The sequence below is a fragment of the Sinocyclocheilus grahami genome, unplaced genomic scaffold (assembly GCF_001515645.1).
Source record: "Sinocyclocheilus grahami isolate Dianchi unplaced genomic scaffold, SAMN03320097.WGS_v1.1 scaffold1164.1, whole genome shotgun sequence".
NCBI lineage: Eukaryota > Metazoa > Chordata > Actinopteri > Cypriniformes > Cyprinidae > Sinocyclocheilus > Sinocyclocheilus grahami.
This window is the reverse complement of record NW_015506343.1, coordinates 243,769-258,313: the sequence shown is the minus strand read 5'-3', so window position 1 is coordinate 258,313 and position 14,545 is coordinate 243,769. Positions and strand designations below refer to the sequence as shown.

The following is a 14,545-nucleotide window of genomic DNA, read 5'->3' as shown; positions in this document are numbered from 1 at the left end:
TCATCACTGAACGTATGACAGACGATGAGGATATTGAAAGGCAACGCCGTATGATGTATATGCAGGCGAATATACTTTTACGTAAGTTTAGCTTCTGTTCAGATGAGGTGATGGTGTCACTTTTTAAAGCATATTGTACAACACTTTATACTGCTCATCTGTGGTTCAACTATAGAACATCTAGTTTACAGAAGCTGCAAGTAGCTTATAACGATGCAATGAGAATTTTACTAAAGAGACCTAGATGGCGTAGTGCAAGTGAAATGTTTGTGAGTGCAAGAGTAATCACTTTTAAAGCACTGTTACGAAATGTTATGTGTAGATTTATCTGCCGGCTAAATGCTTCAAAAAATGAGATTATTGTGGGTCTATCTAATATAAGGGTTAGTACTACACGGTATCAGTCAAAGCTGTGGAGACATTGGTATTGTTGTATTTTGTAACTTTTTATTGTGGTGGTAGATGCTGTGGGTTGTATATGTTGTCCTATTGTCTTGTTTTTGTTTTTGTTTTAATTTGGACCTTGAGTCTGTAATAAAGATTGATTGTTCAAATATAAAATTAAATGAATTGCTAATTACTACATTGAAATAAAAATGTAAAGCCTGTACAAATATTAGAAATCGTGAATATGAATAATTGGGAATCATGTAAAAAATTTAAATCAAATAAAAACAGTGCACATTTCATTTATCTATTATAACATGTATGTAGTTTTGTTCGCTTGGCTGTTTCCTTGTAAAAGTCTGGAAATGATGGCATTACGTTGCTGTCTTGCCGCCAGCCAATCGCTGCACTGCTGATCGTGGTTTCGGGTATCAATACATAGCCCCTTTTAAACCAACCCATGAACGCGCAATTATCTCAGATAACTCAATCCAGCCATACTAATCATCAACAACAGCTGCGTTCAAAGAACCGAATTAGCCAGATCCTGATTAGCGCGATCATATCATCTTGGATGTGATATTTAATCTCGGATGTAATAAGCGCCGTACGAAGAACGGGCCCCTGGAGTTTCATGCCTTTTTTGTTTGTTTTGTTTTTTAACTGGCCTTTTCAGTGCCGCCTTTGCGCTTTCTATCATACATTTTTTATCTATTATTTTTTGCTCGCATATCTCCAACAATTACTTTTTATTTTTTTGAGCAAGGTTCCGCTGTCAGGGGAGTCAAAAGATAATTACGTCATCATTGCCAATTAACATAAGAAATGGAAAATAAGTGACAATTGTGATTCTTTATCTTATTCTTTAAGAAAATAAGGGACAGAATAAGGGACGTTCCAAATATTTGTACTGTAGGCCTACCATAAAGTCTGCCTGCAGTTAAGAAGTTCTCAGAAATAATCACAATTGTTTTGCTTAACCTATTTATGTACAATTATTCTAAAATGAATTTTAAATGTCATTTATTTACTCATGGCTTGAGTAAATTGTACCATTATAGAATTGTGACTTCACACGTGTAATTGAGGAGGTGAAAATACTGTGAAATTACAAATGGCATGAAATTTTAAAGTCTTGAACATTTTGAAAGTCAATCAAGCATTTTCTTTTTTAAATGTCACTTAAAGTTTTGATCTAAAATATTTAGGGCTGCCACTAATGACTATTTTTATTCAGATTACTCTATTGACTAATTTATAGATTAATCGATTAATCTAAACGATTAATTTCCCACAAAAAATCAACGATTTTACTTAAGAATATTTTATTAAACTATATTTTATTAAACCAAATGAAATCCAAATTTCTATGAAATCCTTTTTTTAAAGCAAAAGTAAAGTGCAACATAGAGTGCAAGAAGCAAGTGTCCATCTCACTGAAATCAGAGTTCAGTATTATAGAGTAAGAATGACAACATGTCCACGTGTTCTAGTCTACTAATAATACAATTATAATCAAAAAACACTTTTTAAAGGAGTATTTACCAGAAATTTTATTTACCAGAATTTATTTAGATGAAAAATGTAAATGTGCTGTATTTTGGGAGATGCTTTTGATTATTAAAATTTAATGGAACCATTAAAATGGAATCCAGAAAATAATGGAAAACAGAATTTGGTAAAGATAAAACTGTAAAACTCAATTAATTAGACAGGCTTTTTGATTAATACAATTTAATTTAACCATTAAAACAGAATATAGAAAAATTAAAATGGAAAAAAAACGGAATTTGGAAAAAAAACGGATTTCATATGGCCCTAATACAATTATAATCAAAAAACACTTTTTAAAGGAGTATTTACCAGAAATTTTATTTACCAGAATTTATTTAGGAGAAAAATGTAAATGTGCAGTATTTTGGGAGATGCTTTTGATTATTAAAATTTAATGGAACGTGGTAATAAAAATAGATGCAAGTGAACAATAGCCTTTAAAATGACTTAAAATACATATAAAATAGCAATGAGGCAATAATAATTAATTCAAATAAAGTATCAAAAGCAAGAAATCATATGGTTTTATTGAACAAACTGTTAAAATACATAATGTATTATAAACAATAGAGCTTTAGTTGGGGACGCTTGACTGATTGCGCAGACACTATTGTAAGAGAGCTGAACTGGATGATGACATCACTGAATCATCAATGAACTGACTTTAGCTGGAAAAATGACTCTTAGTTATTGCCCTTTTGCATTATTGACAAACTATTTTCCTGTTGACACTTTAAAGCTGCTTTGTCACAATCGGTATTGTATAAATAAACATGACTTGTGTGTGTGTGTGTGTGCACTTGTATGGGTTAAATTAAGAGGACAAATTATGAATATGGGTTATCATACTTCACTTATACACCACTATCACTATCACTGTTTACTTTAATAAGATTCAGATGTGTTGAAACTAAACTCTACAGGAGCTTTACACACTCTGATTTAACATGTCACTCAAACACAGAACCAGGAAACAGATCAGTTCAGAAACTGAAAGTGTAGTTGAGCTCTGTGTCTCTGTATTCAAGCAGTAAAATGGCAGGAGCCAGAGTTTTTCAGGTTGAGTTCATGTGTCCATTGTGTCCGGATCTCCTGAAGAATCCAGTGACCATTCCCTGTGGACACAGTTACTGTGAGAGCTGTATTACAGACTGCTGGGATCAGGAGGATCAGATGAGAGTCTACAGCTGCCCTCAGTGCAGACAGACCTTCAGTCCAAGACCTGCTTTAGCTACAGACACCATGCTGGCTGAACTGATGGAGAAACTGAAGAAGAGGAAACGTCTTGCTGACTGTGATGCTGGAGCTGGAGATAAGAAGTGTGACGTCTGTACTGGAAAAAAATACAAAGCCGTCAAGTCCTGTCTGATGTGTCTGAACTCTTACTGTCAGAATCACCTCGAAGGACATGAGAGTTGGTTTAAAGGAAAGAGACACAATTTGACTGATGCCACTGGACGACTGCAGGAGATGATCTGCCAGAAACATGAGAAGATCCTTGAGGTTTTCTGTCGCACTGACCAGAAATGTATATGTCTGCTGTGCATGGACGAACATAAAAACCACAACATTGTATCAGCTGCAGAACAGAGGACAGAGAAACAGGTATTTAAAACTACACACTGATGAAATATTGTTTCACTACTCGTTTCACTATATTAACAGCTTACAGCATTCACACTTCACACGACAGCAGAAATGAACAGCAGCTGCAAGAAGAGTTTCACACAATCTTTCATAAAATAGACTTTGATTAAACAACATAAAATAATGGAGTGATACATTCACCTGTTCTTTGACTAAATATATACTTTCATTAGTCAAAATACAAGCTCTTCTACACTGTCAGTGTAAAGCTCTACGTCTGTATCAGTTTCACTATTATGTAAGGAATCCCCAAACTGGCCCAACCACGGTATCCAATGGTTACTAAGCTGTTACAACGCAGAGGCAGAGAATGTAAAAATCCCCAAGCAACCATAAACAAGACGGCACAATGCGCATTCAGTTGTTTATTTAAGTACAAATGATGAACTATGAGGAGGATGTTTAGGCAAAACTTACATTGTTCGCTGCACATCATCTCTAGTCTCAGTGCTACCTGAGGTGCTGTTGCCAACAGCAGACATATCTTTGTACAAATGAAAAAATCTTTCAAATTAGCTTAAGTTTAAAACATAACTAATTAAATGAAAGACTAATGGTAGAATTATAAGTATACTGATGGAATTACACTGGTATATATTATAAACACATTTACCTGCCTAATCTGTCACGTTGTAAAGACTACGGCAAAGCAGCTGTTCTCCCGTAGTAGGTGATTACAGTAGAACGTCACAAAGTAGTTAAAGTCGCGAAGATTATAAATGTAGGAATACCGCTTAGGCGTCAAATCATTAACTCTTTCCCCACCAAACACGGAATTTTCCGTTATTCATGAGACAACACTTTCCAGCCAAAGATGGAATTTTCTGGGTTTCTGTGTTTTCACTGTTATACGCTAGGTGGCGCTATTACCCATCTCTCCTGAATGAGTATAGAATATGCCTATCAAAAACACAGACCAGGAAGACGCAGAAACGAGCGATCTCGTATGTATGCATATGCATCTGAAAAATAATACAATCATCAGCACTAAACCGCATATAAATGAAAACTGCCTAATGTTAGGCTCCTCCCAAACCTACATTTGGAACTTCAATTAAAACTGATCACAAATATCGATTATGTATTAATTTAGATATGTGATTATTTTGAATATCCCATACTTTCAATTATTCGTTCATTAAGGACCCGGTATCGCATAGAAATTCACTCGGCCATTAGTGAACTCAGGGAAACAAACTCGCCAGGTCTGATCTTATGCCGAGTTCACACTGCACGATTTTCAAAGATGTCGCATCACTGTTGGTTTCACACTGAACGACTATCTGGGGCAGCATTCAGTTGTTGCTGTGTTCACACTGCACTATGGATCGGCGACAGGAGGTTACACACTGCATGATTTTACAATAGGGAGAATCACCGATAACCCGCCCAATTACTACTCAAAACTAGCCTGAAAATAGCCCAATTGCTTTCAAGGGGGTCCCCCGCGTTCGGGGGGTAAAATACAAATGTTTTTGGCGGGGTTCTCCTGGTACAATTAACATTCCAGGGCCTAAATATCACGTTATTGGGGTCGCTTCAACCTGCTGACATGAAAAACAACTGGCGGCAATCGCGGATTTGGCAACACTGATCCGCAAACTACGTTTCATATAACTCCTCCCCGAACTTCCTGCTGCCCTGTATCGTGCTCTCTCATTGGTTGTAGGTCATCGCCGATGTGTTTTTCAGTCAGAACTCATTTCACACAGCAGGATTGTGAATCACCGACAGCTCCAGATATTTAGCATGCCAAATATTTCACGGGCGTCGGCGACGCGTCGGCGATACTCTCAGATTGTGTCTTTGATAATTCACACTGCGTGATTGTCACTCGCGTGAACGAGCACCGATTTGCCTCCGATTTCAGGCATTTGTCGGTGATTCCACAAAACCTGTCGGCGAGTGAAAAATCGGTGAACTATAATAGTGAACTATACCTTTAAGTCGGTTGCCACATGCTCGCTCATACAAAAAGTGTAGTTTCCTTTAGTCACACAGCTGCAACTTGCAAAGTCAGTGATAGACAGAAATCAGAAGGTCCCTAATGATGTGCATTATGCTCCATTCATTGGTACTTCGGTATGATCTATCCTGGACACAGATTTGTGGAAACACCAGACTGCACCTTAATCTACTAGAAATAATAATTTCAGAAGAGATCGAAATAAATCAAATATAACATTTTAGTTGTCAGATAAATGCCACATAAATGCCAATTAAATAATTAAACAATTAGAATACAACCCAGAATAAGGTTCAGTTCCAGATTCAGATAAATACATAACATCAACTGCTCAAATATGAATCTAAGATATGCATACTTGACAGTAGAGAGACACACAGTGGCCTGTGAGAGTTCTAGTGCAGAGCTCCAGAGACTCACACACCCTCTGTGGGGTTATCTGGGCTGCGTTTCCCGAAACCTTCTTAACGCTACGTTGTTCGTAAGTTATACCTTAAGTACCTTTACGTTAATACGTGTTTCCCGAAACGTTCTTAGTTAAGTATACCTTCTGTAAGTCATTCATTCATTAGGTTAGTCTGGATCTTCGGTTGGGGATGGATATGGGCTGAGTAAGACATCGGTGTGGCGGTGTGTTCACTACATCTTGCTCCGTCACGCCACCGATTATATACTTTGGCCAGGCACGAAGTGATGGAGGCACATCAAGGCTTCCATGCCATTGCGGGTGTCCAGTGAGTAATTGGCCTTGTTGACAGGACACTTATCTCCATCGCCAACCCATCAGCGCTCGACCAGGCCTTTATAATATATATTAACATGATAATATAAATGACTCTTTCAAAAGCAAGCGAAGCCTAAAAGCCAGTTAATGTAGCTGGCTAAGGCAGAATACTTCTGGCCATGAGGTTGCAGGTTTGCACACTTGCAAAATTATACATATACATAACCACACACACACACATATACTGTATATGTGTGTGTGTGTGTGATATCCAAGGTTGCATTTAGTTTGAAATTTGGATTATTTTATAAATGCAGTGAGCCCCAATAAATGCAATTTCTAATATTTCTAAAGTGTTTCTTTATAATGAACATCACTTTACCCGCTCTATAACGCAGTGAAAGAGCTCCTGTATTGAACAATCGATTCTCGAGCCATCAATATCAACCCATTTCCGCACCACCGCCATGGACAGTACCTGCTAACGTCGCATGTAAGAAGGTTTACCTTAAGCAACATCCTAAGGTATAGTGTGGGGAACACGCCTAGAACAAGTATACCTTTAGTTAAGATATACCTTTAGAGTCTTCGTAGCGAGCTAAGAGACAACATTATCGGGAAACGCAGCCCTGGTTACAGAATCCCCAATAACTATAATGCCGCTTCACCTTTATATCCAGACCAGAACAAAGAAATCTTCAAATCGGAAACATAAAAGACTTTTTGGTTTGTTAGGATCTCATGACCCTAGGGTTGGAGAAAGGAAAACATTCTCACCCCACACTGATGGAGATACACCCCTCAGCAGAAGAATACAATTCTTTGAATGTGTTCAATTTTCTCATAATATAAGTGACTACTGTGAAATTGAGACCATTTTACCAATCACACAGAGAACTTTAGAATGATACTAAACATGAAGGGGGAAAACAACAGATTCACAAGATTCATCATATGTGGTATATACTGTAGATATGCTTAGTGAACTTTCAGTGAAGCCTGGTGGGGGAGAGGTAGAGGGAGAGGGGAGAAAGGGGTCATAAATGAGCAAGGAGAGAGGTTTGGGCAAGGCGGTGTCATTTGCTGTCTTTGTAGATTTCTTCTCCAGATTAGTTTTATTGTTTTGTTGCATGGCATCTGTTTTTTGAGAGTTCCTGGACTTTGATTTCATGGGGAGATCATTTCACTTCTGAGACATTTATAATCTTCTGTTTGTCCTCCAGCACCAACTGAAGGAGACGCAGAAGACGTTCCAGCAGAGAATCCAGCAGAGAGAGAAAGATCTTCAGCAGCTGAAAGAGGCTGCGGAGTCTCATAAGGTGAGTCTGGAGAAGAAGAGAAGTTTGTCTCAGTCTCAGTTCAGACTCACTGAAGCCTGATTCACTGTGTCCTAACAGCGCTCTGCACAGACTGCAGTGGAGGACAGTGAGAGGATCTTTTCTGAGCTCATTCGCTCCATTATGAGAAGCCACTCTGAGCTGATACGGCTGATCAGAGATCAGGAAAAGACTGCAGTGAGTCGAGCTGAAGGACGACTGGAGCGACTGGAGCAGGAGATCAATGATCTGAGGAGGAGAGACGCTGAGTTGGAGCAGCTTTCACACACACAGGATCACATCCAGTTCCTGCAGGTAACAGAGATCTAGAAGAACAGGGTCATAGTGGACTTGAGCAGATCCTGCTGTGACAGGAGACTCACAGAGAAACATTTCATGAGTGTCTTATTATATAATCATCAGTCAGACTCTCATTTGATCATCTTCTTTTGGAAGAGACGCCGCCTACAAATGGCTTTCAGCTCTGGAAATCTCTTTTCCTTTCTCTCAGCTCTTTCTTCTGGAAGAAATATTTAGCTGTCAAACACCACTAGCGCCACCAACAGTTCAAAACTTTTCATTTCAGCATCTACCTCATTTTTCATTCTGATTTATTACATCATGGTGAAATCAGTGAACTCGATAGTACAGATTCTGAGTAAAGTTCATTAAAATTGAATTAGGTCATCCTCAAACCTGATAAAAACTAATTTATATTGGCCTGTAACACATTGATGATCATGTAGACCCCAGATATGAATTGAGTCTGTATATTAGCAATGCTTCAGTCTATCGAAACCAAACCAAACCTGAGTGTGTCTTAAGGGTCATTGTGAAGTTGTAAATGATTGTCAAACTACAGTAGTCAGTAAAGTTGAAGTGGATCAAAAAAATGTATCCACTTAGACAAAAAAGCATTTTGGATTTAGGTTTTACAACAACTTTGATGAAAGGTTTTGATCCACTTCAAATGTTGACTACTATAATCATAGCCTTTGAGCTGCTTTTCCTGAGCAAATCTACTCAACTCTACAATTAGACTCCATTGATGTGCTTGAGCATTTAGATCAGGGGTAGGCAAGTTCGGTCCTAGAGAGCCGCAGTCCTGCAGAGTTCAGCTCCAAACCTGAAAACAAAACTCACCTGCCTATAGCCTTAGTAATCCTGAAGACATTGATTAGCTTGTTCAGGTGTGTCTGATTAGGGTTGGAGCTGAACTCTGCAGGACTGCGGCTCTCTAGGACCGAACTTGCCTACCCCTGGTTTAGATGGACATTTATGTTCTTAGCAGATGTTTTATCATCCAAACAATTTCCTAGAAAGTTCTCATATAGTGTAAGTGGCAAATACTAGAATCTGTAGCTCTAATCTGATATAATGAATATAAGAATAATGAAGCTGATGCTGTAAAAGTGTTGGATTGAGGTGAGTTACTAAAGATCAGTCAAGTCAACAAGAGCCGCACAAATCTGATGTTGGTGCAGGTTATTGGGTGAAGTGTGGATCTGATGAGTTTTTATTTCTGTTTTCTGTAGAGCTTCCAGTCTCTTTCAGCACCTCCTGAATCTACAGATGGAAATGACGATCCCTTCATTTCTGTATTCTCTTCTGATGGTCTGAGAGAATCTGTCCATCAGCTGAGAGACAAACTGGAGGATTTCTGCAAAGAGGAGCTCAAGAAGATCTCAGACAGAGGTAAAGTCCTGGAGATTAATCTGCTCTCAGAAACCAGTCCATCATCATCTCATATCATGGAGAACATCATATTAGAAATGTCTTAGGAATGGATGCAGGATCATGAGAATCACACTGTTCATGTCTGTTGACTTCCACAGTCACATTCACCAACATTGTTCTCTGGACCAGGAACGACTTCCTACGATGTAAGTCAGTAAGAAAACAAGCAGAAAAACTCACTGAGTGTGTTCATGTTCTTCCTGTAGAGTTCAGCTACATTAAATAATCAAACAGATTCATAAATCCTGATTCTGATGTGTTTTATCTCCATCAGATACCCATCAGCTCACTCTGGATCTGAACACAGTGAATAAATACCTCCATCTGTCTGAGAACAACAGAATAATTACTGCCACTAAAACAGTCCAGTTGTATCCTGATCATCCAGACAGATTTGATGTGTATCCTCAGGTGTTGTGTAGAGAGAGTGTGTGTGGACGCTGTTACTGGGAGCTGGAGTGGATTGGAAATAATGGTGTGCGTATATCAGTGTCACATAATAGCATCAGCAGGAAGGGAGATGTTGAGTGTGTCTTTGGATTTAATGATCAGTCCTGGATTTTGTTCTGCTCTCCCTCCAGATACTCATTCAGACACAACAAAATAGAGACTGTTCTCCCTGTGACACCCATCAGCAGTAGAATAGGAGTGTTTGTGGATCACAGTGCAGGAACTCTGTCCTTCTACAGCGTCTCTGACACAATGAGCCTCATCCACACAGTCCAGACCACATTCACTCAGCCGCTCTATCCTGGGGTTTGGGTTAATAATGAATCATCAGTGAAACTGTGTTGATGAATCAGAATAGAATGACGAGAGATTCTACCCTTAATGCTTTGAGCTGTATGATGAATCAGTAACATTGAGATGTTATAGAGCAGGGTTCCTCAATTAGTCTTCACCAAGGGCCAAATTCTGGCAACAATACCAATCCAAGGGCCACCGACCATGTTATGATCAAAATGTTTACTCTTAATATTATTATTATTAGGGGCCAAGCACCGAAGGTGTGTAGGCACCTATTGTATCCGTTGGCGTTCTTATTATTCTTCCGTTTCTTCCGCGATTGCGGCTATGGCCGCCCATAGAACCACTTGCGGGAAAGTTGTGAAATTTGGCACACTGATACAGGACAGTCCCAGCATTAACCATAGCAAGTTTGGAGTCTCTAACTCAAACTCTCTAGTGCCACCACTTTTTTCAAATTTTGACAAAATTTCACTCATGTTTATGCTAATAACTTTTGAACTGTAAGGCATAGAATGAAAATTCATTTTTTCCTTTGATTCCTTGTGTAACACCCCTGTGGACTGTTTGTTGTGGTTTCTGCCCCTGTTGTTGGTTTAGCCCGTTCAATCATTAGTTAATTACCCTCATTGTGTTCACCTGTCTGCCCCTCGTTATCTGCCCTATAAGTTCCTGTCTCTTGTACCCAAGTGTGTGTCTGTCTCTGCCTTGTTGTCGTTACATTAAAGAGCCTTATTTTGTATCCTTGTCGTCCTCGTCATCCTGCCTGCCTCCACACACCTGGGCCGTGACAGAATAACCGACCCAAAAGTGAAGTATAGCGGCGTCTTTCCCCTCGTTTGTTTTCCCGGTTTTTGTCAGTTTTTTTATTTCTGTATGGATTACCCCGCCTTCCAACTCCTCCTGCTGGAGCAGGGGGAACGCTCTCTTGAGGACCACACCCATGACTTTCTGTCCCTGGCTCACCTCACGCACTACCCGGACAACTGCCTCTGCACGTTCTACCAGGTGGAACTTAACGCCACCACACGAGCGCAGTTGCCTGGGGAAGGTCCTCAAGAGAGCTTCACCACCTTCATCGAGTGGGTGCTGGTGTCCTGCAAGTCCCAGCTAACCGTGGGCCTCGCTGACGATGACACCAGCCCCACTCAGGACCCTGAGCCCAGCCCACCATCTCCCCGCGGTACGGAGCATAAGCCTGAGCCCACCGCTGACGGAGAGCCATTTCCCACTGCGATCCACGAGCCGGAGCGAAGCCCCGCAGCTGAGAAGAGGATCGCCTCTGAGATTGAGCCCAACACGTCAGACCAGGTGCGAGAGCCGGCGACAGTGCCCACCAAGAAGGAGTGATCCGTGGACCGTGTGAGAGCGGAGAGGAGCTCCGCCGCCTGCATCATGGCTGAGGGTGAGCAGAATATGGAGGACGGGCAGTGCCAAAATGAGGAGGAGAGACCGCAGAATCCTCTGTCGAGCCTAGGAATGGCTCCCGATCCCCTGTCGAGCCTAGGAATCCTCATATTCTCAGGCTGGCTCCCTGTTACAACAGGGCCAAATTTGCATCACAATTGTAAAACTTGCTTGCCTTTGGAGCATGATTACACTGACACATAGCCACACCTAAATGGAGACACATATACTACCATTTGATCTTCACACACAGTCAAATCTACATCTGTCCGATACTGCCTCACATAATGTTAATGTCTGTACATCTTGACTGTATTATAATTGTGAATTTCATCCAGGCTTTTGCATATCTATGCAGGGTGCAACACCATTCGATGAGGATCTCTCACACAAGGCTGAAAGGAGAACAAAGACTGACCAGCTGCAGCTGCAACAAGTCTGGACCAGAAGACTGAAGATGACATCTGCACAGTACAGAATGCATGTTTTCATGGATTGTGTCACCTTTTGCCTCTTAAAGTGTGGCCAACGGTGCCAAGGGGCGACTTTGTAAGGTCAAAAATTATCAAAGACTTCTGCTTTCCTGTCCCAAACCTATCTTCAGTAACAAAAGGGCCATTTGGCATTCCTGAAGGCACAGAGGTGCTGATATCGATCAAGGCCTGTAGGCCAACATGTGTATACATTGGGGGTCTACTAATTGTCACACCTTTTGCCCAGTGGGTGAAGCTGTAATCTGCTGATTGGTCAGTTTGAATGTCTCACATTTGGTTTTTAGTCACATGGTCAAGGAAGGGATAAAAGAGGACTGTAACTGTTGCTCTGTCTCTTTCCTTTGATGCCTCTTTTCTTTGTTCGAGCTCTTCTTGGGTCTCTGCCTTCTCTCCCTCTTTTTCTTCCTCTCTCTATCTCTTTCTGATTTCTGTGCCACCATGGATATTAATTTTGTGTTGCTTGTTTATGTTTTTTGACTCGCAAAGTGATGGCACCCATTGAGCTGCATTTTATGAATCACCAAGGACCATGAGTTCAGCTAAAAATTTTCTTTTGTTTGACTGAAGAAAGAACATCAGCTACTTCTTGCATGGCCAGAGAGAGAGTAAATTAATGGCAAATGTTCATTTTTTCTGACCCTCCATAAACAGCAACTTAACTAAAATATTCCCAGGCCCAGAAACATAGTAAGGACATCGGTAAAACAGTCCATGTGACATCAGTGGTTCAACTGTAATTTTAAGCTACGAGAATACTTTTTGTGTGCAAAGAAAACAAAAATAACAACTTCTACAGTTCTTCTCCAAGTCACCGTCCTCCGCCATTATGGAGTGTACCATGACGCATGCATTTGCATTCCTCTGCTTCTAAACAAGGCTCCGAGCATGTGTGTTCTATGTCAGCATGGAGTATTTTACTGATGTCCTTACTACATTTCTGTGCCTGGGAACATTTCAGTTACGTTGCCGTCTATGCAGGATTAGAAAGCTCTCGGATTTCATCAAAAATATCTTAATTTGTCTTCCGAAGATGAACGAAGGTCTGACGGGTTTGGAACAACATGAGGGTGAGTAATTAATGACAGAATTAAAATTTTTGGGTGAACTAACCCTTTAAATATAAAACATGTCTTCAAAATAAACAGATTGAGAAGTTAGTCAGGTTGTAATATTTTGACCTTGTCTCAATCGGCCACCGGGACAAGACCACAGGAGCCAGATGAGTCCTCTGCACAATGTGACTTTGCTGCAGCCTGGAACTGAACTGCTGGTTTCGTCTGGTCAGAGGAGAACTGGCCCCCCGACTGAGCCTGGTTTCTCCCAAGGTTTTTTCTCCATTCTGTCACCAATGGAGTTCTGGTTCCTCTGGCTTGCTTAGTTGGGGACACTTCATTTCCAGCGACATCGTTGACTTGATTGCAAAGATATTATTTAAACTGAACTGAGCTGGATGTTGACATCACTGAATTCAATGATGAACTGTCTTTAACTGAAAAATGAGTGTTTACTATTGTCCTTCTGCATTATTGACACACTATTTTCCTATTTAATGCTGTTCAGTTGCTTTGACACAATCTGTATTGTTAAAAGCGCTATATAAATAAAGGTGACTTGACTTGACTTGAATAATATTTGCCAAAACACCAGGAAAATTATATTTAAAGTACATGACACAAATCTTAATAGGCATTATGTGAAATATGGTGCTTAGTTTGATCCCATAATACAAACATTACATTTTTAAATATGTATTTATACTGTATAACTTGATTTGTTAAATGTTACATTTTAAGTAAGAACACAAATATCTTAGGTAAATAACACAAGCTTTACTGGTATGGCTTGAGCCAACTAACGTTACTTGAATACATTTATAAGTACTTGTCCTTACAAAAATGTGCAACTCGTGGAACAGAGTGAATCAAATTATTGTGAAACCTCTATGAAAATCATAACTGTATGTTCAGCAATGCCAGCCATTTATAATGAAATATCCGACTCAAAACCGCCATTTTGAGGTCATTACAATTTGTTACCCGAAAACTTTTTAATGTGTGCACACTCGATGCAAAAAGACAGACTTTGATATACAAAAAAAAATCTAAATACAGTTGATTCATCAATTCAATCGATTTTTGACCTTTAGTGACGTGGGATAAAAAGACTCAAAATAATTTGCAAATGCATAAAACTGCTAAGACACTAAACACATTTAAACAAATAAAACATGGAACTTACGTTAACTTACCAGTTGCGCGCGGGCAGCACAATGAAGAAAAGCTCATCACCAGCAGGTTCAGAAAACTGCATGCCACGTTTCCCCACAAAGGTCCTCACAGGCGATCGAAAAATATCCCCTCCTATGTTATTTTTTTATAAAATACGAGCAAGTTTTTCGCGCGTTGCATACTTTTGCAAAATGAAATCCGAGGCGAGTCAGCGAGCAACAACAACATGGCGTCTTTTCAAAAAGTTGCAGCAGCTTGCAAGCACGTGTGTGACGTCAGATGGGATTGTACTAAAACTATTTGAGTACACTGCCAAAAACTAAATTTGTGTACTAATT

The 14,545-nt window shown here is 39.9% G+C and overlaps 1 protein-coding gene across 1 annotated transcript; it reads left to right on the top strand.

Moving 5' to 3' along the window:
- Positions 1-2,976: 2,976 nt before the first annotated feature.
- LOC107567522 (tripartite motif-containing protein 16-like) lies at positions 2,977-10,183 on the top strand. The gene is made up of 6 exons (XM_016253213.1): positions 2,977-3,546; positions 7,502-7,597; positions 7,676-7,909; positions 9,130-9,289; positions 9,430-9,477; positions 9,606-10,183. The coding sequence occupies exons 1-6, from the start codon at positions 2,977-2,979 to the stop codon at positions 10,124-10,126; spliced, it is 1,629 nt and encodes a 542-aa protein (XP_016108699.1). The 3' UTR covers positions 10,127-10,183.
- The last annotated feature ends 4,362 nt before the right edge of the window (positions 10,184-14,545 follow it).

Excerpts from the sequence above, each read along its gene's own strand:
- LOC107567522 (XM_016253213.1), top strand. The coding sequence starts at position 2,977 with ATGGCAGGAGCCAGAGTTTTTCAGGTTGAGTTCATGTGTCCATTGTGT. Across the intron at positions 7,910-9,129 it reads ATCACATCCAGTTCCTGCAG|AGCTTCCAGTCTCTTTCAGC; the intron begins GTAACAGAGATC and ends TGTTTTCTGTAG. Across the intron at positions 9,290-9,429 it reads CAAGAAGATCTCAGACAGAG|TCACATTCACCAACATTGTT; the intron begins GTAAAGTCCTGG and ends TGACTTCCACAG.